Genomic DNA, 27,078 nt, shown 5'->3' on the forward strand with positions numbered 1-27,078 from the left:
TGCACCCCCCCCCCTCTTCAACACTCCCCTCCCTTTCCTCTCCACATCCCCTTCCTGGCGGCTTCAACCAATAGGAGAGAGCGAGGGAGGCGGGATCAAAGCGCTGATTGGTCCTGCGGATGATTGGCGCGCCGGACGCGCAATAGGCGTTCTCGGCTCCCCCCTCCCTGAGCGGAGAGGGGCGGGATTTCCCGGGGAACAGAGAAGCGGGCAGCGCTCCGCCGCGGCGGCCGACAGACGGTTACTCCATCTTACCCCCCCCCTCCACCGGGAGACCCCACACACCTCCCTCCGCCCGGGGCCCCGGTGCCGCCCCGGCCCGCCCCCTTCCTCCGGGAGGAGGGGCGCGGGGACCCCCCCACACACCTCACCTCACCGGGGACAGCGCGCCCGGGAGGGGCCCGCCGCCCCCTGACCCTGAGGGAGACTCGGCCGCTGCCAGGGCCCGCTTCGAGGTAAGAGGAGCGGGGGGAAGCGAGGCCGGGGTGGGGGGGGGCGCAGAGGGCGCCAGGCCCGGTGCCGGCCCCCTCCGGCGATCCGTAGGGGGCGGGGCCTGGCGGGGTTTTGGGGGGGGGGGGGGAACGGCGGCGGTGTGTGGTTGGAGGCGGGGGGGGGGGGTCCGGTCTCCGTGCCCCGTCCCCGGGGAGCCCCGGCCCGCGCGGGCGGTCTCGCGTCCGTCCGGCCCCGCCCCGCTGTGCGCGAAGGGGGTGTCCCGGCCCCGGCATGGCGGGAGCGGCGGGCGGAGCGTGCGGCGGCCGCTGGGCGCGCTGCGAGGCGGGCAGCTCCCGCCCCTCCGCCCGCCCTCCGCCCGGTGCCGCTCCCCGGGCTGCGGCGGGACCGCCCCCGCGGGCTCGCTCCCGCATTGCCCGCCCCCGGTACCGGCCGCATTGCAAGATGGGTCCTTCGCCGGGGCTCCTCCCCCCGGTGGGAATCCCTGGAGTTGCGGGGGGGGGAAGGACGAGGCTCCCCCGGCCGCGGTGTCCACCCGCCCGCCCCAACTTCCCGCAGAAGTTGCCGTTCAAAGGGCCCCGCGGCCGCTCGAACCGGCACCGGCGCCGCTGGGGGCTCCCCTGTGTCTTCTCGGGGAGCCCCCGCCGCGGTTTATCCCAGTCGTGAGGACCTGTTGGAGCGACACCCGGATTTACGGCAACCCGGGAGCTCCTCTCCCCCGCCTTGGTTTCTAAGCGTTTCCCGGAGCGAGCCGGCTTCTCTTTGTACGTGTGCCCTCCGCGCCGCACCGTGCACTTGTCACAGCCCCGCGCTTGACATTTCAGCCCGGTTTTAATTCTTCAGCCTCTTGTACATCCGTAAAAAACCGCTTCGGGGTTTTCCTGGGGTTCGGATAGAGCGAAAAACAGGGACGTGCTTGGCATCTGCTTAACTAGATACCACCTTTCCTGGCCCGGGCTCAGAATGAGTTTTAATCGTTGTTATTTGTGCTAATAACACGTGTCTGATGGGAAGGGTCCATCCCCGAAGAAACGCCTTTATTCGGGCCACTAAAATGGTGCAAAACGGCAAAATAATGTGTACAAAATAGCGCCGGAACAAGTTCTTGAATACATCTTGAGCTGTGCAATGGATCTTTAATCTCCTGCACGATCTGGAGGGACCAAAACCTGGTTCATGTGCTAAAGCAGAGCTCAAAGGTGACCCAAGACCTTATGTTTCTTCTCTGACTTGCTTTTATATTCATCAGGTATGCTAAAAGGTGTGGGGCCGGTAAACAAGTGGGAAAAGCCCGACTTAATTCAGTACAGCTCTGTCTGTGCTCCAGTTTTCCAGTCTTAGCTTCTAATTTGTTCAAAAAATACAGTTTCAAAGAGGTAGACGTTGTTCTAAAATACCATGCTCTTAAGACTATAGAAGAAAATGGCCCCTTGTGTTAGTATGATCATTTTAAAGCACCTGTAAAATTCCTTCGTCACCTAAAAGCACCCTGGCAGCCTCGTGGCAGCCTGTGCTGGATCTCCAGGTACAGAAACCCGCTTTTTAGGGTTGTTTCTTCCCTGCCTGGGTGAAGTGATTGGGTTTTTTGGGGCTTTCCAAAAGGAAGCCCAGCTTTTTCACCCCAAAAGCTTCTCATGTTCATCCCTCCCACCCACCGCTTCTGGTTGAGATCGGTGGTCTCTTGGCGTGAATTTGTTGGAAAAGCTTCGATGTGATCGTTCCCCCAGTAAAACTGCAGCAATTCCCTCAAGTTCGGGGTGACTCGGGGTGATTTAAGCTGCTTTTGCAAGCAGGCTTGGGAAGGGGGATGCTCTCCGGATCGCCGGCGGAGCCTCCACGCAGCCTCCTGGCACGTGTCAGGCTTGGAACTGGCAGGCACATCATTTATGTTTCCAGGATTTATGAATCGTTTTCTGTCCAGATTGCTGTTCTGGTCTTCTCCAGCCTTGGAAAGCTTTTACGGCTCTTAAAGCTAGACAAGAGGAGAGAGTCCCATACTAGCTGGCACTTCAGTGCAGTAGGCAGGGGGGGTGCTTCTAGGGAGGTGCTGCTTATTTCCAACTCCTGTGGGCTCTTATCTCTCTTTATTAAAACAATCAAACAAAAAAAGATAGATAAAAGTATCCCGATAATTCTCTCTGCACGTGGGGAAAGCGGTGCTGACCTCTGCATGGAGTGTAAAGCTGGGCTTGGATCACCCCTTGCCAAAGCAAAGCAGAGATTGGTGCCTCAGCAATGTGTTACATCTGGATGGGACAAGTGGGGTCTATCCATGTTCCCTCTGCCTCACGGCGAGTGTTGTCACCACGTCACCTTGCAAAAACCTCTCTTCACTGCTCCCAAAGCTTTGTGTAATGCTTTCCCACCACCTTTTTCTTTCGCATTTCTTTTTGGGATGACTCTCCCATCACGGATGTGCCTCTCTGTAGCGGGGCCAGGGCATGTTACAGGCAAAGGATCTGGGCTGTGTGGCATGGTGCAGAGAACACCCCAGCGATTGCTAACCAGGCAGGGTCATGATCTGGAAGTCGTGTGGCCGGGTTAGTGCACACACAGCAGCGCTGCCGGGGACCTTGGCCGGCTGCTTTCCAGCCGGCACCGTGATACAGAGTCCCATGGGACATCCGCGACAGCTCTGGGGTCAGAGCAGCACCCCCAGGGTCTGGAGCTGCTCCTGAGGTTTGAGTCCTTTTTCCCCTCAAAGGAAGCCTTTTAACCCCTCCCCCCTTGCATTAAACACATCAGCTGGAGCTGTGTGATTTCCATGCTGCCCTTCAGCAGGGACCAAACTCCTCTCCAGTGGTGCTTTCACAACTTGGTTGTGCTGTCCCCAGGCGTATTGTGCTTCCAACAGGTGCCCAGGCAGCAGAACTTCCCAACTGCCTTTCTTCCTATTCCCTCTTTGCCTTTTCCTTTGAGGAGCGAGCAGGTAGGAGGGGAGCTGGGCATGAGGAGGGAGCCGTGCGGGGCTGAATCCAGCCTTGTCCTCGCTTTGTTCCTTCCCTTTCCGTGTCAGCGCTGCTGCTCCTCTCTCTCCTCCCCGCGGCACCATAGGGAAAGGGATGTGCTCCACTTACCTTTATCAGTCCCACTGGTTTACATGAGGCAGATGGATGGGGAAACCCTCTGATGAAGCTGGCGGGGTAGAATCGCATAATTCTGGTGGTGTTACTGAGCTGTAACATATCTTGTTTTAAGCTTTTTTTCCTTGCTTTACCAGCTGAGGACCCTGCATGCGTTTGTGATACATCTGCCTGATGCACTCTACCAGTAGCACTAAGCCAGGCTGGTGAGGTGGGCACGGGTGGGAAGATCGGAAGCGTGTTCCTTTGTGGTGTCCTTTCACTGTGAAGTGGAACCCTAAAAACCTCAGAAGATTAAGCATAAAATGCAGTTTTCATCCTCCTGGAGGCAGGATGTAGCGTAAAAGTTAAAAGTACCTGAAGTCTGTGACTTGCTTTCAGTCCTTGATGTATTTTGGGGGCTTTTTCTTTTTTTCCCACCCCCAAATTGACAGTACAGATGATGCAATTTGAATTGGGGCTGTCTATGTCTTAGAGTCAGAGTCGGTAAGGGGATGCCAGATGTGTGCTGCGTTTCTGAGAAGACATGTAAAATAAGTGTAGACTGTTCATAATGTCACCACAGCAGAAGGCAAATACAAGTCTTTGACACTCCTGATCGCAGTTATCCTTGATATAGTTAGCTGGGCTTTGCCCCCAGCAAGGATGCTGAGAGAAATCGGTTGTCACTGAGGGTGGAAGAGGGTGGAACTGCCCCTTTGAGCAGGAGGCTTCGGCTAAATCAGTTCAGAATGACATGTCTAGTCTTGGGTTTCATCACAGCCTTTCTTCCTTATCAGCTCTCTGTAGGAGGGGTAGGACTTGCTGCACAACAGATCTCTCCAGCTTTTGAATGGAGGAGATCCCTGGGAGATGCCCAGATCAGCAGGAGCTCCGTGGGGAAGGTGAAGGCACTTTGGGAGCATTCAGCATCGTGTTTTCTTCTGGAAGGTGCAGAGCAGTTTGCTCGTCCCTCGGTGCTTTCCCCTCTCTGTAGAGTTTCAGTGGTGGTGGATGCACAGATGAACATCACTAGGCTTCATGTGGGTCCAGCAGAGCATCAAGATCATCTCTCTGCTGGGATTAACAAGGCCTGTGAAGGAGTGATCTTGGTTAGGTGGTGGTCTGCTGTGAGCCACTCTCACATAGCGATGCAGACCCCAAGTAGGAGTTTCACAAGGTCTTATCTAGGAAGACTGACTGATGCTATTGACTGTTGCCTATAATATTGACTCTTTCTATATATATATTCACTGTAATATGAAGTGTTAAAGTTGAAGCAGGTACAGTGCTTGGATAGAAGCAGAGTCCCAGCTCGGTTAGCGAAGGTGAGGGGAATTCAGAGGGAAGAAGAACCTACTGGAGCTTCAATTTTCACTAAACAGCAGCTTTAATATCAACCATACAGCAAACTAAGTTTCTGGAAGATGGCTCACTTGCTCTGCAAGAGCTTCAAAACCTGATGTTCATGCTGCTGGTGTGTATGTGGTGGTGTATCCTCTGTGCTACCACGACTCCCACAGCCTCCCGGGGCTGAGATGTTCGGTGGCTCCACAGGGAAAAGGCTTAGGTGAGCCTAAGGTGGCATTTTAATCCCATAAGGGCACATGAGTCCTCCGGCCATCTCCTGTCCTCAAACAGCCTCTGCCTGAAAGGTTGGTTAGTCCATCGGAAGTGACGAGTGTGGGGTTGCTTAGGGGAGGGACACGCAAGAGTGGGATGCTCAACATCACATATACACAATGTATATATATATATACACACACCTCTTATTGCAGGCAGTGTGTTAAGCCTGCTGGAACCATTTTGCTTCTTTACAGCAAATCACATGTGAATTTATGAAGGGAATGCTCCTGCTTTGGGGAATTTTGCATGTACATGTCTCAAACCAGCAGCTCGTGGTTGCTCCTGTGGGCAAGGGGAGCCGTTGTGCCACTGAAGGGGTAAGGGGCAAACCAGCCTGGGAGATGGACAGAAAGTGGAAGGACTGGCTGGGGTACTGGTGTCCAGAGCAGACGGGTGTCCACGTTGGTGAGTGGGTTATAAGTAGATGCCATCAAAGCTTTGCCCAGACTTTACTCATGCAGTTAGCCATTGTCATGCAAAATCCTGCCTAGGTCTGCTTGTGGGATGCTGGTGGTGCGTGGTCAGATTTGCTCAGTTTAGTCCCAGCCCTATTAGCATAAAACTGTGTCTTCACAAAGCTAAACGTGGACTGTGCCCGACGGGAGTAGCTCCCCATTAAACTGCCTTGTCCTTTATTTGTCAGCAGAGACCAGCCAAATGTAAAGACAACCAGTTGCAGGCACCATTAGCCAAATGAGCTCCTGGAGAGTGCTCTTCTGCTTTCGGAGTGTGTGCGGGAGATCAGACCTACTTAGGATTTGTAACTTGTGAATAAGATCCAGTTAGTGAGTTTTCCCCTTTACTTGGCATGAGGAGTCCTCCTCTGCCTCTGCCAGTGGCTTCTACCTGTTAATGATAGATTTAGACTGCGATGAGCTTGTGGATGGGGATTGGCTTAGTTGGCTGTTGTGCCATTGTTCTGGGGGAGCTTCATTCCTTCTTGTTCTTCCATGTGTCCACGTTAGCGATGGATGTGTTTAACTGCATTGGAACTGAAAAGGACTTGCTTTGGAGAGGTCCTGATGAATTAGAGGTGGAAGAGGGTAGATTTCACTCTCTGCTTTATCCCTCAAATACCTTAATAGGCTACATGTGCTTTTGAGCACCCAGTGGTTTGACAAGCAGCACATAACATCTCGAGAATGGCAGTAACTGTCAGTGCATAGAAAGCACTGGGATTTGCACCCTTCACCTTGGTGCTGGGGAGAACATGATGATGGGAGCACCACGGGTGCATGGCATACAGAATCCAAAATACTCCTGGTGTAGTAGTGGGTCTGTGGCTTTCACTGAGGTTATACATCAACATGTATTAAACAGAGAACATTTTACTTGCGGGCTTTGTACGTGATTTCACAACCCGATTACACATCCTGCTTTTTGCCTCCTTCTTCCCCTTCCTCCCACCTATTTAAAGCATCTCTCACAGTTGGCTCGCATCCTACCTGGACTGTGCAGGAGGGGTTTGTTTCCCTGCTTTCGATGTAGGCAACTTTGTCAGGCTGTGTGGAGGTAACACACAGTGTTACCTACCAGTCCGTGGTGTTCAGATACTGCGTTCAATGAGCATTGCATTGCTCGGGGTCTGCGTGTGCTGAAGACACCCATGCTGGCAACGTCCTTTAAGTGAGATTGAAGAAACCATTAACTTTAAAGCAGAACATTTCATTTCCAACAATAAGGCTGTATTTTTGGGTGATAAAACGTGGTTGCAGAAAGCTGAATCTTAATTCCCCTTTCCTATCTCGAGCTATCAGTGACCTTAATGAATAGAGAGGAACTTGCCCTACCTGCTCCTGGTGAACTTGGCATCCGCGGCGCAGGCAGGGAGCGACGAATTGATTGCCTTTGTTAATGGGTCTGTTTTCCCCAGGTTTCGTTGTGCTTCCCGAGCATGAGTTCAGAATGAAGCGGCGATTGGATGAGCAGGAGTCACCCGTGTATGCGTCGCAGCAGAGACGTATCACCAGCAGCACCGAAGCCTTCCAACACCAGCACCGCGTGCTCGCCCCGGCACCTCCGGTATATGAGGCGGTTTCGGAGACCATGCAGTCTGCCACGGGGATTCAGTACTCAGTAACTCCCAGCTACCAGGTGCGTGTGCTCATAGAATCATAGAATGGGTTGGGTTGGAAAGGACCTTAAGATCATCTGGTTCCAACCCCCTCCCGTGGGACACCTCACACTAGACCATGTCGCTCAAGGGTCTGTCCAACCTGGCCTTGAACACTGCCGGGGATGGAGCATTTACCACTTCTTTGGGCACCCTGTGCCAGCGCCTCAGCACCCTCACAGTGTATATAGATATAAGAGCTTCCTTATATCTAACCTGAACTTCCCCTGTTTAAGTTTAAACCCATCACGCCTTGCCCCATCACTACACTCCCTGATGAAGAGTCCTTCTCCAGCATCCTTGTAGGCCCCCTTCAGATATTGGAAGGCTGCTTATCCCTTGGTTGCATCTCACTGCAATCCTGCTGCATGACCAGCACCGTGTAGAATTCCATACTTGAGACAAGGTTTTATTTTAGTGGAAGGTGTCCCTGCCTGTGGCAGGGGGTTGGAACAGGATGAGCTTTAAGGTCCCTTCAACCCAAACCAGGCTGGGATTTAGTACCAGGCTTTCCTAAAGAAAAACTGAGATTGGACAATGTGCTTATCACATGTCTCACTTGAAGCACTTGCTTTAGGACTATCAGTCTCGTTCACATTCAGAGCTGCCTGAACAAACGTGGTGTGACTTGGCTTTTTTGAACATGATTCTTTCAGTGATTCTCTCAGATCACAGTCTCTGAATCCTAGAGGCAAGCGTGTGGAGGGCTTTTTCTCTGGTTTTCTTCACCAGGAAAAGGTTTGTTCCTTTGGCAGAAGCAGGTGGTATCCTGGGTCATCTTAAGCTTAACAGACTGGATCAGACCAGCATTTAGATTGAAGACTTCCAGGAAAATGGCAATGTTTCAGAAAACACGACCCCAGAGTCATTAGGTGGCAGTCTGCCCTCTCCTGCCTCCTTCACAAGGAGCTGTCAGCTGGGGAGAGACAAAAATGTGCTTTAGGAGCACACTGGAGATACCCCCTGGTGAAAGACCAGGGAAGGGCTTCAACCTTTGCTATGGTTTTGGCATGTCACACCTTCCACGCCTGTGTTGCTGGTGAGCTGCTCTCCCTGTCTAGTGCCTAATTTTACACACAGCTTCTTCCTAACTTCTGCAGACGGGATGTTTGTGCTGATAGTGGCAGCCACAGAGCTGGGGAGCCTGCAGGCAGGCACTTGCAGGGACTGGAAGAGGGTGTGTTTATGCTGGCAGTCCTTCCTGCAGAGAACTTGGATGGACCAGCAAGCAAACTGTTCCTTGTTCATGGGAAGGATTAAGAAAAGTATATCCCACCTAAAAGAGGCTTGAATGGAAAACTGAAGTTTGCATAAAGTGAAAAGTATTTTACTTTGCAAGTTTTATTTTTTTTGAAAGGCTTTTTTAATAGATTTTCCAAGTTGAAACTTTTCTGGTTTCATGTATGAGGGAGACCCGAAAAATGCCTCCTGTTCCTGTCCCTGTTTTTCTGTTGCCTTTAGGTATCGATTTGTTAACCTGAAACAGACCTTTCAATAACTCTTTTTTTAGTTGCAATCCAGATGCTACTGTCCAAGAGATGTATTTTATATGATTGGAAACAGAATAGGGGAGATACCAAGCTGAGTTATCCCCTGAGTCTGCTGATGCCAGAGAGCCACAATTTGCCTTCCAGTACCCAAACTGAATGGCAAGAGCGTAGAAGCTTGTAAAGATTCATTCGGGTTATCACTTGTGACACGTGTCATGGAGAAAAGACGGAATCTTGACTCTGTCAGGCTAAAAATCCCATTTTGTGCTCCTTTTGCATGTCTTTGTTAGAGTTAGTGACTAGACAGCTGGTGAGCCTGCAGGCTGGAGAGGGCCTATGTGTGTAACGTGTTTGCAGAGAGGGCTCTCCTATGTTTGCAGTATAGGATGAGAGTTGTTTTGGTTTTAGGTCTCTCTGGGTCATTGTTGAAGAAAATAAAGGTATTTTTTACTAAGGTTGTTAGCAGCCCTGGTTAAAGGCCAGACTGTGTTCTTCCTTATGTTTTCCCTTGGGTATCCGGGTCTGGGAAGGCTGCTCCTGCTCTCTGCCTGTGTATGTAGCTGTATGTCATGTCCTCTTTGTCTTGCAGGTGTCGGCCGTGCCGCAGAGCTCGGGCAGCCATGGGCCAGCCATCGCGGCCGTGCACAGCGGCCACCACCACACTGCCCCCGTGCAGCCCCACGGGAGCCAAGTGGTGCAGAGCCACGCTCACCCCACCCCGCCAGCCGTGCCCGTGCAGGGGCAGCAGCAGTTCCAGCGCCTCAAGGTAATCACAGGATCCCAGACTGGTTTGGGGGTTCCAACCCCCCCTGCCATGGGCAGGGACACCTTCCACTAGAGCAGGTTGCTCCAAGCCCCTGTGTCCAACCTGGCCTTGAACACTGCCAGGGATGGGGCAGCCACAGCTTCTCTGGGAAAAGTCTGTGCCAGCGCCTCAGCACCCTCACAGGGAAGAACTTCTGCCTTATATCCAACCTGAACTTCCCCTGTTTCAGTTTGAACCCATCACCCCTTGTCCTATCACTACAGTCCCTGATGAAAAATCCCTCTCCAGCATCCTTGTAGCCCCCTTCAGACACTGGAAGCCGCTCTGAGGTCTCCACGCAGCTTCTCTTCTCCAGGCTGAACAGCCCCAATGTTCTCAGCCTGTCTCCATACGGGAGGTGCTCCAGCCCCTGGTCACCCTCGTGGCCTCCTCTGGACTTGCTCCAACAGCTCCATGTCCTTCTTATGTTGGGGACATAATGTAATGCCTTACATAAACCAGCCTCTGCCTAAATCTTTGGGCAACCGGGGGCCTTTTTCAGTTCCATCTGTAGGGGAGGCCTCCCAGCTGGTGACCTCCAAAAAGCTTTCTTGACAAGGCTTAGATGCTTCTCCTATTTGGAATACTACCAAATGCAGAAAGGGACTTCTCTTCCTGCTGAAACCCTGCTGTTTCAAATGCCATAATAAAAACTGGACTTGCTAGGGAAAGATTAAGGGCAGGAGGGAAAGGGAACGAGTGTTATTCAGGGTATTTGTATGAATGGGTTAAATTACCAAAACATTTGGAGCTTTTCTGAACACATGGCATATGTGGGTGGCTGTGTGGGAGTAATTTGGGAGTAAGGAAGGCTCTATTCTCGGATTACATGCTGGAAAATCCTTAAAAAGGAGAAAACTCCACCAAAAATAACCCCTTTTAAGTAGCTCTGTTTGGTTCAACTCTAGCGAGAAGGCGCATGGATACAAATCGATGCCTATTTCTTAGTCTCTTCCCAACACAGTGCAAGCCTCTTCCAATGTTGGTGGAACCCACTGCCGTGTTGGTGGGAGGCCTTTGCTGAGTGGAGGGCACTTCATTGCTAGAGACCTCTGAAAAGGGTTCCAAAATGTGTGGTTCTTTCTCCCAGTGCAATCCATGGCAGGTCCTCTGCTGGTGCAAGATTGGGGCTGTCATTTAATTTCAGACAAAAGAGAGCTCCTGTGTGTAGCTCTTGCAGCCGATGAGTGTGGGGCCTGCTGATGGGGACCCAGAGCTCTCGCTTCAGGCTGGGGCTGATCTTTCAGCGCATCTGAAAATTGGATGTTGGTACACGAATGCTTCATCTGCTTCTTGCTGTTTGAGGTGTAAAACAATTTGCCGCCCACAGTTGCCATTTTCAACCCCCTTCTATGTCGAACTGAAACGTCTGGCTGTTTGAAAACGTGCAAGTGTGCATCTGGCAGATATCTACCACCCTGACTATGGCATTTCCACTTGCTGCTGCTCCTGAGACTTCCATGAATGCAGGAATTACCTCCAAGTAATTCTGCTGATCTCTGTTGCTTTTTACCCCTTTTGTTTCTTTCTGGTACGGTTTTATCTTGTGTGCCAGGATTATCCCAATGGTGCTGGTAGTACACTACTCAGGCTTATGATCTTTTGCTCCTTAATTCCCCGGCCAGGCTCAGGGCTAACAGCTGTGGTTTTGTGTTGTGCAGAACAGTGGGAGGTGAAATAAAATCTTCTCTGCTGATGCTACCTGTCTGTTCTGTCTCCAGGTGGAGGATGCGCTGTCTTACCTTGACCAGGTGAAGCTGCAGTTTGGTAGCCAGCCACAGGTCTACAATGACTTCTTGGATATAATGAAGGAATTTAAATCTCAAAGGTAACAAGCTACGGTTTGCTGTTTTCTTTCAGGTTAAAAAGAGTGTTTGTGGGCATGGGGGCACAGAGCAGGAGCTAAACTCTGTCCTTGTGTGTACAGAGGAAAACACCTTTAGCAGTAGTGTAAAAGCAGTTGTTGAAAGTTAAATGCATCCCTTCATTTATGCTAAATCTCTGCTTCAAGTGGGAGCTCACAAGTTGAGCCTTGACAGCTGACTCATCTGGTTGTCTGCCCGTTAATAATGGTCAGACCGGGGACTAGATCTCATAGATACAAAATGCTGCCTGAGCTAATAAGATAATGTCATTCTTAAGTTCAGTGGGGTATTGAGAGGACTCAGTTTTGCATTGTTTCATCGGTTAGAGGTGATAAAGGACCAACTAGAATGGAAAATTCCTGTGCGGAGAACTTGCTGCACCACTGAAAAGGTCTTGGAGGTTTGTGACATTTTGCTCTTCTTCCTTCTTCAGTATTGACACTCCAGGAGTGATCAGCCGCGTATCGCAGCTCTTCAAGGGCCACCCAGACTTGATCATGGGTTTCAACACCTTCTTGCCACCTGGTTACAAGATTGAGGTGCAGACGAATGATATGGTGAACGTGACAACACCAGGGCAGGTTCACCAGATCCCCACTCATGGCTTGCAGCCTCAGCCCCAGCCCCAGCCGCAGCATCAGTCGCAGCCTTCAGCGCAATCAACCCCGACACCAGCACAGCCAGCGCCGCAGCCGCCTCCTGCCAAAATCAGTAAGGTGAGAGGCTTTGAGTGATGTACATTGATCACAGAGGGATCCTGCTGCCTCCAGCTGGACCTGGTGTGCAGCTAAAGAGCTTAAAAGGAATTTCCACGCTGCTTTTTGCATAGTATTTGTGAACCTGCACGTGTTGTGCTTCAGCTGCTGGGTTAGTTTCTCCTTTACAGGCTTTAAGGTACATCCTGGTTGATTTGAGAGCGATTCAAATAAGCCACCTTGAGGTGGTTTGGAAAAGCCTTGTTGCTTTTAGCGGGGGACTGAAAGATGCTCAGAGCATCTGGTAAAATGTACATGCATTATTCAGAGAGGGATGCAGCAGCCCCAGGAAGAAGGTCCCTGAAGTGTATTTGGCTTTGCAAGAAGGGCTTCCCAGTTAAAGCATTGGGCACATGTTGAACTGCCTGCTTTTGTGCATGATGTCTCAGAATAACTGAAGTCCCAAGAAATTCCCCATAAAACAGAGGCTGTGTTAAAGATGTTGCTCTTGGTATGAAAGTGTGTGCGAGGTTTCAAATGCTTGGGGCAATTAAACCTTTAGAAGAGCTTCATTAGTTATTTGGTAGATTCTGCATTTCTTAAAGTCTGGTTTGGACACTTGTAAAAGACTGGTTCAGCATCAGCTGGATGGGTGCAGGAGTTATTGGCAAAATCCAAAGTGCAAGAGTTCAGGCAAGATGACATGATGTTGCCTTTAGGTATCAATTTGTTAACCTGAAACAGACCTTTCAATAACTCTTTTTTAGTTGCAATTCAGATGCTACTGTCCAAGAGATGTATTTTATATGATTGGAAACAGAATAGGGTAATAGGCATTGAAGAAACTTATTCTACATAAAATACCATATATTTTAGCCTCAAAATGTGGAAAGATTTGAGAGCCTTAGGGAGGGAGAGAATCCCCAAAGTTTCAAGGGTTAATCTCTGAACTGTACAATTAGCTAACAGTTGGCTGGAAAAGAGGAAAACAAAATGAGGGCACATGCAGTTAGAAAGCAGCGGGATTGAAAGTGTGGCGATTAGATGATCTCTAGACAAACATTGGTGGGACTTGCCACCTCCTGTTCAGAAACAGCAAACAAAAGCATGCCAAAAGCTTTGCAAAGCTAAGGTGTTCCAGAATTAACTTCCCTGTGCCAGATTTCACAGCTTTTGCCAAAGAAGGAGTGAAGGAGTACGTGCTTTCAGGGAAGAGGTAGCAGTCTCTTTCTCATCCCTGGGGGCTATGTGGTTTTCTCCCAATTGACCTGCTAAAAGTTCAACTGTTTTGGCTGAAACCTTCGAATGAACTGGAGGGCTGTGCTAGACAATGAGGTGAGATTTCCTTACGAGGCAGGTGAAGTTGTAGGTAAGCAAGGCAGGATCTTGTAACAGCAGTTTCTGCTTGGACAGCCTCTAGGAGATGTTCAGTTTGTGAAAGGTAATGGTAACATTCTCTAGACCTGCAAAGTTAATGCTTGTCAGTAGCAGGTAAGAAAGACCATTCTTTTAAGGAAGTGCAGCAAAAGTCATCCAGGGAGGAGGTTGTTGGACTGGATGTGGTAGCAGATTTCATCCACTTGATATATTCCACCTCAGACGTATCTGTCGAATCCATGTTGTTCCACCATTGGCATTGGATGCAGTTACATGCTGGGTCGTTTCCTCTGGATATGGCCTGTCAGTGGAATAAAAATGCCTTTATTCCAAACATAAAGGAATCTGCTGCTTCCTAACATGGCTTCTTTTGTTCTCAGCCATCACAGTTGCAGGCACATACCCCTGCCAGCCAGCAGACTCCCCCGATTCCACCATACGCATCACCACGCTCGCCACCGGTCCAACCTCACACGCCTGTGACAATCTCTCTGGGAACCACCCCATCCCTGCAGAACAATCAACCCGTTGAGTTTAATCATGCCATCAACTATGTCAACAAGATCAAGAATCGGTTCCAGGGCCAGCCAGACATCTACAAAGCCTTCCTGGAGATCCTCCATACGTATCAGGTGAGTGTTAACAGTGCACACTTGAGTATATGCGTGGTTGTTTCTCTTTCTTTGCCATGGGGAGCTAACTGTGTCTGTCCAAGACTTGCATTTGGATCTTCTAGCACTAGCTAGCAAGCTAAGAAGAATTCTTGCATAGTACTATGCTAAAAGTAAGGAAACCACTTAGTGTCCTACTAATCCAGGGCCATATGGGCGTTTAGTGTATATATATATATTTAGTGTGTAGAAGAATCATGCTGTTAATGTAGCATATTAATAGAGTATCAATACAGAATGATTCTTTATGTAAGATGCTGAGAGCTTTGATGTTTCATTCTTTACATCACTGAAGGTTTTGGGTTTTTTCCCCTTTGTCACTTCACTAGTTTATGCATCCATTCTTCTGATGCTTCTCCTCTTTTCCCGTGGCAGAAAGAGCAGCGCAATGCCAAGGAGGCAGGAGGTAACTACACGCCAGCGCTGACAGAGCAGGAGGTGTACGCGCAGGTGGCTCGCCTCTTCAAGAACCAGGAGGATCTGCTCTCGGAGTTCGGGCAGTTCCTGCCTGATGCCAACAGCTCCGTGGTAAGTCATCTTGGGCATCAATTTGGAACTGAGATACCTAGTGGAGAACTGTTCCGTATGTAGAAAAATGTGCTTTTGCTGTTTGTTTCTTGGTGTTCTTTTGGAGTGATCTTTTGACACTGAGGTGCTGGAGCAGGTCCAGAAAAGGGCAACAAAGCTGGTGAAGGGTCTGGAGAATAAGTATTATGAGGAATGGCTGAGGGACCTTGGAGGGTTTAGTCTGGAGAAGAGAAGGCTCAGGGGGGACCTTCTCGTTCTCTACAACTGCCTGACAGGAGGATGGAGCCAGGAGGGGGCTGGTCTCTGTTCCCAAGGAACAAGGGATGGGACAAGAGGAAACAGCCTCAAGCTGCTCCAGGGGAGGTTTAGATGGAGTTGAGGAACAATTCCTTCCCCAGAGGGTGCTCAGGCATTGGAACAGGCTGCCCAGGGCAGGGCTGGAGTCACCGTCCCTGCAAGTGTTCACACACCGTGTAGCCGAGGCCCTCAGTGCCATGGGTTAGTGGTGGCCTTGGCAGTGCTGGGGTAAAGGTTGGACTGAATGATCTTAAAGGTCTTTTCCAATCTGGTTGATTCTATAATGCTATGATTTTATTTACTGGGAATGGGGTCAGGGTGATACATACTGTGTTTTATGGCCATAATTTGTCTTCTAAATACAATCTCTTTGTCTAAAAGGATTGTTCTAAGACTGCAGTAAGTGCAGTAAAATACACTGGCCATGTAGAGCTGGGAGGAGCAGGCATATTTTTTTGCCTGGATGTGTGGAACTCAGCTCTAATGGTCTTATGGGTTTGTCTCTAAATAAGCTGTTGAGTAAGACGACTGCAGAGAAAGTGGAATCAGTAAGAAACGATCACGGTGGCACGGTGAAGAAGCCACAGCTCAACAACAAACAGCAAAGACCCAACCAGAACGGCTGTCAGATCCGGCGGCACTCGGGAACTGGTGCTACCCCTCCGGTGAAGGTAAGAGTGTGTGCTGCTCTTTGAGCAGCCCTGGTGTTCCCAGGAGGCTGCGGCAAAGCAGGATGCTTTTGGGGATCTTTGCGGCACAGGCTGCAGCTTAACAACACAGAAACTGATGCCTGCCTTTAAGGGAAGCTTTTTGAAGTCTTTGTTTCGAAGCCAAAGGCCTTGTCTCTGATTTTTACAGACCGGTGGTATTGGCTGTACCTAATAGTTACTGTGCTGGGGAAAAGTAACTCTTGGGCTTGAGGGAAAATAGGGCTTTCCCCACTTTATTAGGACACTGCAGCATGTGGAGGGTAGTTTTGTTGATGAATAAGGAGCAGTGTTTGGTGATGGGTTCAAACTTAAACAGGGGACATTCAGGTTAGATCTAAGGAAGAAGCTCTTCCCTGTGAGGGTGCTGAGGCGCTGGCACAGACTTTTCCCAGAGAAGCTGTGGCTGCCCCATCCCTGGCAGTGTTCAAGGCCAGGTTGGACACAGGGGCTTGGAGCAACCTGCTCTAGTGGAAGGTGTCCCTGCCTGTGGCAGGGGGCTGGAATTGGGTGAACTTAAGGTCTTTTCCAACCCAAACCATTCTATGATTCTATGAGGGGGAGATGTGGGGTGTGGAGGCAGAAGTCTCCGTAAAGGCACAAAACAAATTGGTCCCAAATTTGTGGTGATATTTCCAAGGCATGTGGGGAGATAAGGGAAGGAAAGATAAAGGTGCCTGAAAGCTTTGTTGTAGCAGAACTTGGAACAGATGCAGCGGAATCACGTTTGCTCATCTTCCCTATGATAAACCTGATAATACAGTGATGGATGATTATTCTCTTAGCAGAGTTTGCCCTTTTCAAACGACACATGTTTTGAGAGAGCAAGGCTTTGTAGTGTCATAAAACTTGTCCTGTGCCCAGGTGGCTTAGTGTTTTTGCATTAAGGAGAAGTTTGCCTGCTCTATTTGAAGGTGGTGTATCTTGCTTTGTGATAAAAAGCATTTGCAGGCATAGTTATATCACTTAAATCCAGTGATTTACTTCCCCTTCTGCCCTTTCTCCTCTTCAAACAAAGGGCAGCAAAATAAAACACGTTCTGGAGGCAGCTTTTGGCCTTTCAGAGGGTGCTGGTATGGGGAGAATAAAGGATCTTGTGGTGGAATAAAGCGAGGAAAAGAAATAGGGTAATTTTAGGGAGGTGGAAGACTTAAAAGAGCTGGGTAAGGGGCAGGACAAGCCAGATTTACTTTGGTCGATTCACAAACTGCTTAGGAAAAGGAGATACACTGTAGTGTGACTGTTGCACTGGTTACAGAACAGCATGTAACAGTGTATTAAAAACATCAGGAGTTGTATGCTACTGATTAACCTTGGCGAGATTAACTTGTGACACACGCTTTCCTGTGAGTTTCCTTCCAAAACAAGAAGCCACCTTTCTTGGGGTTGAAAGCAGATGGTGGGCTCAGGAAGCCAGCACCTTTGTGTGACAGGTAATCCAAATATGGCAACGTGCTCTGCTGAAAAGCCCTTTTTTTCTTCCCCTCTTGCCTTTCTTTTTGTTAACAGAAGAAACCGAAGCTGCTGGGTTTAAAAGACCAGTCGTTGGCAGAAGCCAGCAAACATGGTGTGGGGACAGAATCTCTCTTCTTCGAGAAGGTGAGAAGCGGGATGCAGAGAAAGCCATCTCGCATCATTGGTTTATGTTCTTGGGGTGTATACACCCAGTTTGTGATATATATGCAACCCTGAGAGCACTTCTCAGCTTAACCTCAGATGTATGGTGCACCCTCCCAGTGAGATCCGTTGGGTTTGTTGGAAAGGCTGTTGATCTTTATGTGGGTATTTTCTTTTCACCTTTATGAAACCCCCGCACCTGCAGTGTGGGAGCTCAGTTTACAAAGCAGCTGATTCCCAGTGACATTGGGGTTTGGTTTTGTCCCTGAGAGCTGAATCTAACTAGTTGCACGGTTGTTACCTGTTGCTGGTTTACCACATGGAACAAGTGATGGATAAGTGGGCTGTTTCCTTGGTGTCTTCCCTAAGCTGTCCCTCCATTTCCTTATGGCTCAGAGGGGGCTCTATAGTGAACTTAAACAAGCCTTTTAAGAGCCAGTGGAAGTCTTGGTTGCTCCCTGATGATGGGGTGCATTTTGCAGCATGCTGTAGACCAGCTAATGGTAATTGGGATCCAGTCTATTGTGTAGGTGTTAACATGAGTAAACTAGAAATCCCTGCTGTTGAATTCTGACTGTAATGCCAAATATCTTAATGATGATAGATCTCCATCTGATGCATAGATGGTAACTGCTCTCCTGGGAAAGGTAATGGTGTTGGGATGAATCGTCTGGTTTCCTTGTGCTGTGAAGATGAGGGTTGCAGGAGCTGGCTTCTCTGTGATAACCCAAGCTGTAACACAGGCAGAGGCTGGAGCAGTGTTACCCAGGGAATAACCCTGCACCCTACTTGCAGTATTCTCTGGTGTTTAGAGGCAGCCTGGGTGGGTTTGTGGCAGTGCAGCTATAACCGATGTTATCCACAATCCCAGCATTTCCTAACGCAGCTGTTAGGGGTTTCTTTGAGGGATTTCATTCTTCACTTGCAGCTCCTTTCTCCAGACTAGTGCACTGGGTGCTGATGTTGCAGGGCATGCCCAGCATGAGGATGGCTCACGTCAGTACCTGTGTGCCTGGCCATGTGTACGGGACAAGTTACCCTCCGTTCAGGTCACTCTGCTTCTGGTTCCATGTGTAATCTCCGTGCATTGGTGGGAAACACAGTGTTGAATCCAGGTCTCCTGGTTAGCAATAGCATCCACAGCTTGATCTCACCCTGACACAACTGTTTTCCTCTTTCCTCCTCCCTGGCAGGTCCGCAAGGCTCTGCGGAGCACAGAAGCATACGAGAACTTCCTGCGTTGCCTGGTTATTTTCAACCAGGAGGTCATCTCCCGGGCTGAGCTCGTGCAGCTCGTCTCTCCCTTCCTGGGGTAAGTAGGGAGAAGTTTGAGCCACGTGCTCTGTTTCTGTTGTGGAGCCAGGAAACAAGAACTAACCTTTGTGGTTGTTCAGGGGGGTGCATCTCGTGTGGTTGGGTGGCACGGAGGAGGATCACCGCTTTGAGAGCTGGGTGGTGATTGCTTGAGCCACAAAGTACATCTGAGATGGAGTCCTCCTGAGCTGCAGCTTCCTCTGTGGCTGCTTGGCTTGACTTTTACTTGGTAGACATTAAGCCTACCACTGTTTAATGTCTGTCCATTAAATGACTGCATGAATCGCTGCTGTGGCAACACATTCTCTCATCTCCTATTGCCTCCGGCTCAGCCTGAGCATCACAAGTGTACGTGGTGAGGTGCCATGTGCTGCTGTATGAGCAGGAAAATACTGGTAGTTCTTGGAAGCCCTTCAGTGTGCTGGTGCCACATGCTTTAGGCTTTCAGACTTTGCCTTTGTTGGAGCAGGATAATAAGGGCCCTGCTTCAGTTTTCTATCCAACTTTACGCTCTTGTTTGCCACCCTTTTCTATTACTTATCCAAGAGGAGGTGAGAGAGGGATTCCCAGCTATGTCTTGGCATGCAGGCAGCGTTCAAGAGCAGTGCTGGTGCTGCTTGCTGTGTGTCTTCCTTTCTCAGAAGAGCAAACAGAATTATTTAGCAGCCTGTAACGCCAGTCTCTTGCTCTGGAATCATGAATTATTTCATTTGAGAAAAGATTTGACTGCCTAGTTACATAGGAAATGTCTTCTTAAAAAGAGTGCTGATACAAACTCACTAAAATATCCAAAAAGCAGCTGAATTCTGTTGTGAAGAAAAAAAAAAGTGGTAAGGAATATATAAGTGGTAAGGAAACTATAGTTTAAAGAGGAATTAAGACTTCCATAATTGCGAGTAGTGTAGAGAACAACTCTGTAGTAACCAGCTAAAACCAATGGATAGCCTTTCATCAACTTTGGGCAGCAAGATTAATGTTCCTTCTTCCTGTGAACTGAGTTCTTGGTTCTAAGGGAGGAGGCCATAGCAACATAAATTGGGTTCAGGACCCCATTACACCAGCTACTGTGCAAAGAAACTGCCCCAAGGAGCTTCCACTCCCTCCATAGCTCCGCTGGAACTGGTCAGGCATCAGCAGGATGCCACCTGTAGCTAGGAAAGGTGACATATTTAACAAACCCCCCTGGATTTCTCCCATCTAGTGTCTGTGCTCCCAGCTATAAGGGTGAATATCTGTATTGGGAAAGGTATAATACAGTTTTCTTATTCTGGAGTTGGATGTTACCATCTGTCATGTAATGAAAAGGCAATAAATGAGCAGTGATTCAATTAGGTTCAGTACCAGGTTCAATTCCTCATGTTGCTGGAGCTTTGCATGCGATAAGAGGAGTTGAATAGATGCAGTATTTTAGACTAATAAATTCTTCAGAAAGCTTTTCTCTACGAGCAGGCACACTTGGGCCTTGCAGGCAAAGGCTTCCTCATTATTTGTGCTGGCATGTGTAGTGTGGGGAGGCAGCGCTAGCTGAAGCAATTGCTCAGCACTGAACCTTCTTGCCGTGTAGTTACAGAATCACTTCTCGGTTTCCTCTTGATGCTTCGGGAAAGGAAAGGTCTGATTTAAGGTTAAAAACATTTGCAAACAACTAGGAATCTGGCTTGGGTTTGCTGCTGGGGTACATTGGGAGACCTAAATGTGACCTGGCAGCAAGTGCTGCTCCTGCAGTGACAGCTTTGGCTGCTCTTCCTTGTCACTTGTCTTGTGGGGGCTGTACCCACAAGATGTGGGGGATATATCAGTACTTGCCTCTGCATCCCTGGCAGTTTGAGGGAGTAATCCTAAAGCACCCTAGTTACACTGAGAGCAATCCACCACCTGATCAACAAACAGGTACTTGCTTCCCTGCCTGTGGCAGGGGGCTTGGAACTAGGTGATCTTTAAGGTCCCTTCCAACCCAAACCATTCTATGATTCCTGTTTGATCAGGCTCTATGGAAATGGGATTGAGCAGAGAAGGGTCCTCACTCACCAGACTGATAATTCAGAGGATCTTCTTGGACAAGCCTGGCTGTAGCAATCAATTCTAGCCTCAGCATCACAGCTCAGCACCATTTGATTTCTCCTTAGCCAGTTTTTCACTTCATTCATTTGATTTTTAGGAAATTCCCAGAATTGTTCACTTGGTTTAAAAACTTTCTGGGGTATAAAGAGTCTGTTCACATGGAGACGTATCCGAAGGAGCGGGCTACCGAGGGGATTGCCATGGAGATAGACTATGCCTCCTGTAAAAGACTGGGCTCCAGCTACCGAGCCTTACCCAAGAGCTACCAGCAACCCAAGTGCACGGGGCGGACTCCACTCTGTAAAGAGGTAAGATGCTCTTCTTGAAGGGATGGAGCAAGGGCGAGCGGAACAGAACGGGATGGGGAATTTATTTTGCATTCCTATGGGATGCTGAAAAGGTTCCTGGGGATGTCAGGGCACGTCTGCTCCCATGCAGCAGAGCTGTGCTGCTGCCTGCTTCACACCGAGCCAGCGCTGAGCCCTGCTGCTCCTGCACCCACGTCCTGGCTCAGGATCAGCATGGTACGTGTCGGAGCCCAAGGTGAGCACACCCTGCGGTGTTCCTGGTGGCAAGGGAGCACTTGGCACTCCTGCCAGCACCTGGATTGTGTCCAGACTCTTGCACAGGGAGAGGTGTGAGTCTAGGAATGGGTTATGCTGGAAGCTGGCTGGGAGTTGTGATCCGCACGTGGCTTTGATGGTTGGCATCAGCTCTCTCCCAGTGGTGCTTGTGAAGGGGTTGGGGAGCAGCTGGAAAACACCCCTCTGAAGAGGTGTGATCTTTACCCACTTAAATCAAATGTAGGGGCATTAGATGTGTGCAGTGGTTTAGGCAGTATAACCTGTGAGAAGAACATTAAGGTTACAGACTTAAACACTAAGTAGGAAATAACAGAACTAGTTTTCTGTGTGGTCTTAATGTGATCTCAGAGATCTTTTACAAGCTAGTTTGTAATTCAAGATTATGGCTGCGTTTTTACCCCAATTCCCTTTAGTCTGCTTCAGAGTTGTCACTAGTCCAACTTTAAAAGAAAATCATGTTTTCTGTAGGCAGACTCTCCCTCACATGCTGCTTCTTTCTACCTGGAGTGCTAAGATGACCTCTTGTCTTGAGAAAGAGTGTGTTGCTTTGGGAAACAGGCTCCCTACAGGGAACCAGCCTTCTTGGTCAAGAGTTAAAGCTGGTCTCCTGCAGGATCAGATGTGCTCATTGAGCCCTTTAATGTGTTCTAATGGCCCTTTGCTCAAACTAGGGGTGGTACTGGCTGATCCTGTTCCTTCACTGGTGTGGAAGGTAATGTTTTGGAGGTGAGTGAGCAGGACTCTTGCTGAAGGCCAGTTAATAAACATGCTGCTTAAGAGCATTCACTGGAGGAGGGGAGAGCCCCAGCAATCCCTCCCCTGGGTGCCTGCAGACCACAAACAGCAAGGAGATGCTGCTTGGGAGCATCACACGTTTTGTGTTCTTACCCTCCTTAGGAGATGAGGAGGACAAATGTGAGTGTCCAAGTCATGCAGTTAGCAGTGGTGATAGGTGTTCAGCTGGAGTGGGGGCAAGATAGTGAAAACAACCTGAGGAAAAGAGAGTTGCTTCTCATCTAAGCCCTGACATGTCTCTCAAAAGTGGCTTATGTGATGCAGCTACAAACTTCTCTTCCTGTGAGAATCCCATGAGTCAGTTGTTCAGGCTTCGGGTTTAAGATGACTGGGCCTGACTTTCAAGCCTGCCTGCCAAAATCCTTGTTTCTTTGCCTTTGGCCTCATTGAGGTTGGTTTTTGAATGTTCTGTTCCTGTTTTGGAGGTGGGGAAAGCTGCAGGTGCTCGGCTGCTTTGTCAGGAAAGGTGTTGCTGGGGTATGGATTTCTACTCCCAATTAGCCTTATTTGGAGGCAGAAACCACTGTAGTGTCTGACAGTCAGGCCTGACGTGGTGACCACCCGGGAATGGCGATGGTGAATCACACACACCATGAACCAGCTGCTTGCAGCTGACTAATCTGAAGGAACGGAAAAGCTCCTTTCACCTTTTCTTTTCCCTTCCTTTGCAAGTGTTTTCTCCCAGCTCCAGCTAATGAGTTTTTCAGGCTGCCTGTGTGGTTCAGATCTCACTGTTGGAGGTGGCCCTGTGGATTTGGAAAGGGCACAGAATGTTTCCAATGGGGAAATTAGATCCTCCCATGAGAAGACTGAGCTCAGAGCCAGCCAAGTGTGACTCCTCAGAAGACTGACCCTTGCTTTTGTTTCCCCCTGTCTCCCTCAAAGGTTTTGAATGACACTTGGGTCTCTTTCCCATCCTGGTCTGAAGACTCCACATTTGTGAGCTCCAAGAAAACGCAATATGAAGAGCACATCTACAGGTGCGAGGATGAGCGTTTTGAGGTAAGCTGGTTTTCCTTGATTCATGCCTTGGAAAGCTTGTGGTTCTACAAACAGTTAATGCTCTTGATAGAATTCTACCCTTACTCATACCCCAAATCTGGTTTTATTGTGCTTGTCATCCGTTTTTTGGCATAAAAGCTTGTGTTCTCCGAATGCAAGAAGCAGTTCCAAGCTGTACCCCCCACACACTTTGTGTGCAGAGCTCCTTCATGCTGCTCCAGATGAAATTGTTCAATGGTCAGCATGTAATTGATGCATCTTTTCCATTCTCACTGCCCACGTCGTGCATGAGAGCATGCATTTCCCTGGAATAACCTGAAAAGCAATACGTTCAGCATGTTGAATGATTGACAACTTGACTTGAAGTGGAAGTTAGCTTGGCAACTGCCTGAATACGCTCAGATTTGGCACGTCCTTTTGTAGAGTGACTGTCAATTGTGTTCTATTCCCAGGTGGAAAATGTAATTTCCAAACAGTGTTGTTCTGGTAGCCTTTAAATTCTTAAGCAGTATTACCTTAGGTAGCAGATAAAATAGAATGGGATTATTTTAGAGCAGCCAAACATGGAAAGCGCTGCTCAAGTACACCTTGTTAAACATGCCTGGCTTCTTGTTTCGCGTCACTTCAACGTTAGCCTCTGTGAAGTATCATGTTTTGTCTGTTCAACGATGGCTAATGCACTGTTCCTTTCAGCTGGATGTTGTCTTGGAGACCAACCTGGCAACAATCCGTGTCCTTGAGGCAATCCAAAAGAAACTCTCGCGCTTGTCTGCCGAGGAGCAGGCCAAATTCCGGCTGGACAACACCCTGGGTGGCACCTCGGAGGTGATCCACCGCAAGGCTCTCCAGAGGATATATGCTGACAAAGCAGCTGACATCATTGATGGGCTTCGGAAGAACCCATCCGTGGCTGTTCCCATCGTACTGAAAAGGTACTGACTGCTCCAGCACCCTCCCCGGGGGCTCTGCCCAAGGGGAACGTGCCAGATGTGATCCACATTGATGTAGAAGTACCTAATTTCTGCTGCTGAAGGCTGTGACCTCCACAAGGCTGTGAATTAAGCAGTACATTTTATGTTCTGATCTGTTGCTGTATTTCATTATAATCACCCAGAAAGAGGGAATTGCCCTTCTGAAACAAAAACCTTGAAGCCCAGCTGGAGGGATGGAGAGCTTCTGTTGTTTCCTCTTAAACCTTGTTTTTCCCCTGGTGTCAGCATCGCGTGTAAGACAAGGAAAGTGTGTACTGTGTGGGTTGTTCCAGGGCTAAATTTCATCCCATCCCAAACCCGATGGCTGTGGGCTCAGATTGTGGTGGCTGTGCTAGCCTCAGGTTCTCAGTCTGGTTTCTGTTGTCAGCCTCCCCTTTCTCGGTCAAGAAAAGGCAGTGGATGCTGCAACTCCTTGGGGAAGCTTGAGGAGATGTGTAAGCAGGAGGTGCTCCTCCCTGGCCACTTCTCACCCTCGGGGGGGCTGTTGGTCCTGTGCCTCTGGGAGCTGGGGGTAACAGCCTTGCCTGGGATCTTGAGCTGCATCAGGGGTGTTTTGCTTGAGCTACTGAGTGGAGGTTCAGGAGTCCATTCCCAGGAAGCTTAGGTGTCCATGCTGCAAGGGAATGACTTTGTTAATCATCCAGACCATGCTGCTCCTTTCAGCAGCTGGAGCTACACGACTTTCTGGGGATGTCCAAGAGACCTGGGCTACCTCTGTGGCACTCATCCCTTCAGCCCCTCTCTCTTCTGCAGACAGTGGGGCTGGGGGGACACACTTAAGCCCTCTAGCTGTCCTGGCATGCCACATGGTTTTCCTTATATGCTCAGAGTAGACCTCTTAGCTCACCTTTGTTTTCTTGATCCCAGGTTAAAGATGAAAGAGGAAGAGTGGCGAGAAGCCCAGAGAGGATTTAACAAAGTCTGGCGAGAGCAGAATGAGAAGTATTACCTGAAATCCTTGGACCACCAGGGCATCAACTTCAAGCAGAATGATACCAAGGTCCTGAGGTCAAAGAGTCTCCTCAATGAGATTGAAAGCATCTATGATGAGGTGAGATGGTCACCACTAATTTCCTTCCCTCAAGCTTATGCACTTTGCAAGTGCAGTTTCAGTTCCTGTACCTCACTGCTCATTGCTGGTGGCACAGACTCACTCTCGGAGCTTTCCGGAAGGGTCTTGGGTGGAAAGAAGTGTTTGGGATTCATTTTTGTGCTGTGTGTTTCTCATTTGTAGAGGCAAGAGCAGGCTTCAGAAGACAATGCTGGAGTCCCCACAGGTCCACACCTATCGCTAGCCTATGAAGACAAGCAGATCCTGGAAGATGCTGCTTCTCTCATCATCCACCACGTGAAGCGGCAGACGGGAATCCAGAAAGAGGACAAGTACAAAATCAAGCAGATCATGTATCACTTCATTCCAGACCTGCTGTTTGCTCAGCGAGGTGAACTCTCGGATGTGGAAGAGGAGGAAGAAGAGGAAATGGATGTGGATGAAGCTACTGGGGCTGCAAAAAAGCACAACGGTGTTGGGGGCAGTCCTCCCAAAACCAAGCTGATGTTCAACAACACGACGGCCCAGAAGCTGCGGGGCATGGATGAGGTCTACAACCTCTTCTACGTGAACAGCAACTGGTACATATTCATGCGGCTGCATCAGATCCTGTGCTTGAGGCTGCTGAGGATCTGCACCCAGGCCGAGCGGCAGATCGAAGAGGAGACACGGGAAAGGGAGTGGGAGAGGGAAGTGCTGGGCATAAAGCGAGACAAGAGCGACAGTCCTGCCATCCAGCTGCGATTGAAGGAGCCGAGTGAGTGCCTCTGGTGGGAGGGAGCTGGGGAAGGAAGATGCTTCTATTTGTAGCGTGTCGACAGGGCTTGTTTGGTGTCTTCAGTTTTATATGTCTAAAAGACTTAACCTCATGGAGGAGGCTACAGCTGGAAAGCACATGACTCTTCATCAGGGATTGTAGTGGTAGGACAAGAGGTAACAGGTTCAAACTTAAACAGGGGAAGTTCAGGTTGGATATAAGAAGAAGCTCTTCCCTGTGTGGGTGGCGCAGGTTGCCCAGAGAAGTGGTAAATGCTCCATCCCTGGCAGTGTTCAAGGCCAGGTTGGACACAGGGGCTTGGAGCAACCTGCTCTAGTGGAAGGTGTCCCTGCCCGTGGCAGGGGGTTGGAACTGGATGATTTTAAGGTCCTTTCCAACCCAAACCATTCTATGATATGATTTTATGATACGATTATGAAAGTACCCGTGGCCTTAAAAGGACTCTTTAAATGTCTATAACACACACATTTAAGCCTATTCCAGTAACTTCAACTTGACCAGGTAGTCTGAGGACCAAACCTCCAAGCAGCCCTTCCTAGGGCTGGTGTGCTCATGTCTCCCGTTCTCTCCTGTTGCAGTGGACATCGATGTGGAGGATTATTACCCGGCCTTCCTGGACATGGTGCGCAACCTCCTGGATGGGAACATGGACTCGTCGCAGTACGAGGACTCCTTGCGTGAAATGTTCACCATCCACGCCTACATCGCCTTCACCATGGACAAGCTGATCCAGAGCATCGTTCGACAGGTGACTGCCAGCAAAACCTGGAGGGGGGATGCTCCGGGGTGGAGAAAGGAGCCGGGTTGTTGGCTGCAGTGGGAGCCTGCAGGGGAGGGGGAGTGTTGTGTGCCTAAATGGGGAGTTTTGGGGGTAAGCAGGTAAATTCTGCTTTCAGGGTGGTTTTTAACTCTGTTCTAACACTGATGTAAAAGAGACACGATAAGAGATGTGGAGCTGCTTGAGCGAGTCCAGAGGAGGCCCCGGAGCTGCTGCGAGGGCTGGAGCAGCTCTGCTCTGGAGCCAGGCTGAGAGAGCTGGGCTGGGGCAGCCTGGAGAAGAGAAGGCTCCTGAAGGGGAGACCTTAGAGCAGCTCCAGTGCCTAAAGGGGCTCCAGGAAACCTGGAGAGGGGCTTTGGACAAGGGCCTGGAGGGACAGGACAAGGGGAATGGCTTTAACCTGCCAGAGGGGAGACTGAG

The 27,078-nt window shown here is 49.6% G+C and overlaps 1 protein-coding gene across 2 annotated transcripts in view; it reads left to right on the forward strand.

Moving 5' to 3' along the window:
• Positions 1-21: 21 nt before the first annotated feature.
• SIN3A (SIN3 transcription regulator family member A) overlaps positions 22-27,078 on the forward strand; it is a 33,565-nt gene continuing 6,508 nt past the window's right edge. Inside the window, exons 1-16 of one of the 2 annotated variants that reach the window (XM_030497123.1) lie at positions 22-455; positions 7,012-7,232; positions 9,331-9,507; positions 11,268-11,374; positions 11,845-12,127; positions 13,864-14,115; positions 14,530-14,682; positions 15,492-15,650; positions 17,196-17,285; positions 18,497-18,615; positions 20,776-20,986; positions 22,943-23,059; positions 23,753-23,991; positions 24,919-25,102; positions 25,286-25,859; positions 26,459-26,628. In XM_030497123.1, coding sequence (XP_030352983.1) covers positions 7,044-7,232; positions 9,331-9,507; positions 11,268-11,374; positions 11,845-12,127; positions 13,864-14,115; positions 14,530-14,682; positions 15,492-15,650; positions 17,196-17,285; positions 18,497-18,615; positions 20,776-20,986; positions 22,943-23,059; positions 23,753-23,991; positions 24,919-25,102; positions 25,286-25,859; positions 26,459-26,628 — 3,024 coding nt within the window. In that variant the 5' untranslated portion in view covers positions 22-455; positions 7,012-7,043. Of the gene's footprint in view, positions 456-5,251; positions 5,544-7,011; positions 7,233-9,330; positions 9,508-11,267; positions 11,375-11,844; positions 12,128-13,863; positions 14,116-14,529; positions 14,683-15,491; positions 15,651-17,195; positions 17,286-18,496; positions 18,616-20,775; positions 20,987-22,942; positions 23,060-23,752; positions 23,992-24,918; positions 25,103-25,285; positions 25,860-26,458; positions 26,629-27,078 lie in introns of those variants that run through there. The other variant, XM_030497122.1, reaches the window with a different exon arrangement.

The sequence above is a fragment of the Strigops habroptila genome, chromosome 9 (genome assembly GCF_004027225.2).
Source record: "Strigops habroptila isolate Jane chromosome 9, bStrHab1.2.pri, whole genome shotgun sequence".
In the NCBI taxonomy this organism is placed as follows: Eukaryota; Metazoa; Chordata; class Aves; order Psittaciformes; family Psittacidae; genus Strigops; species Strigops habroptila.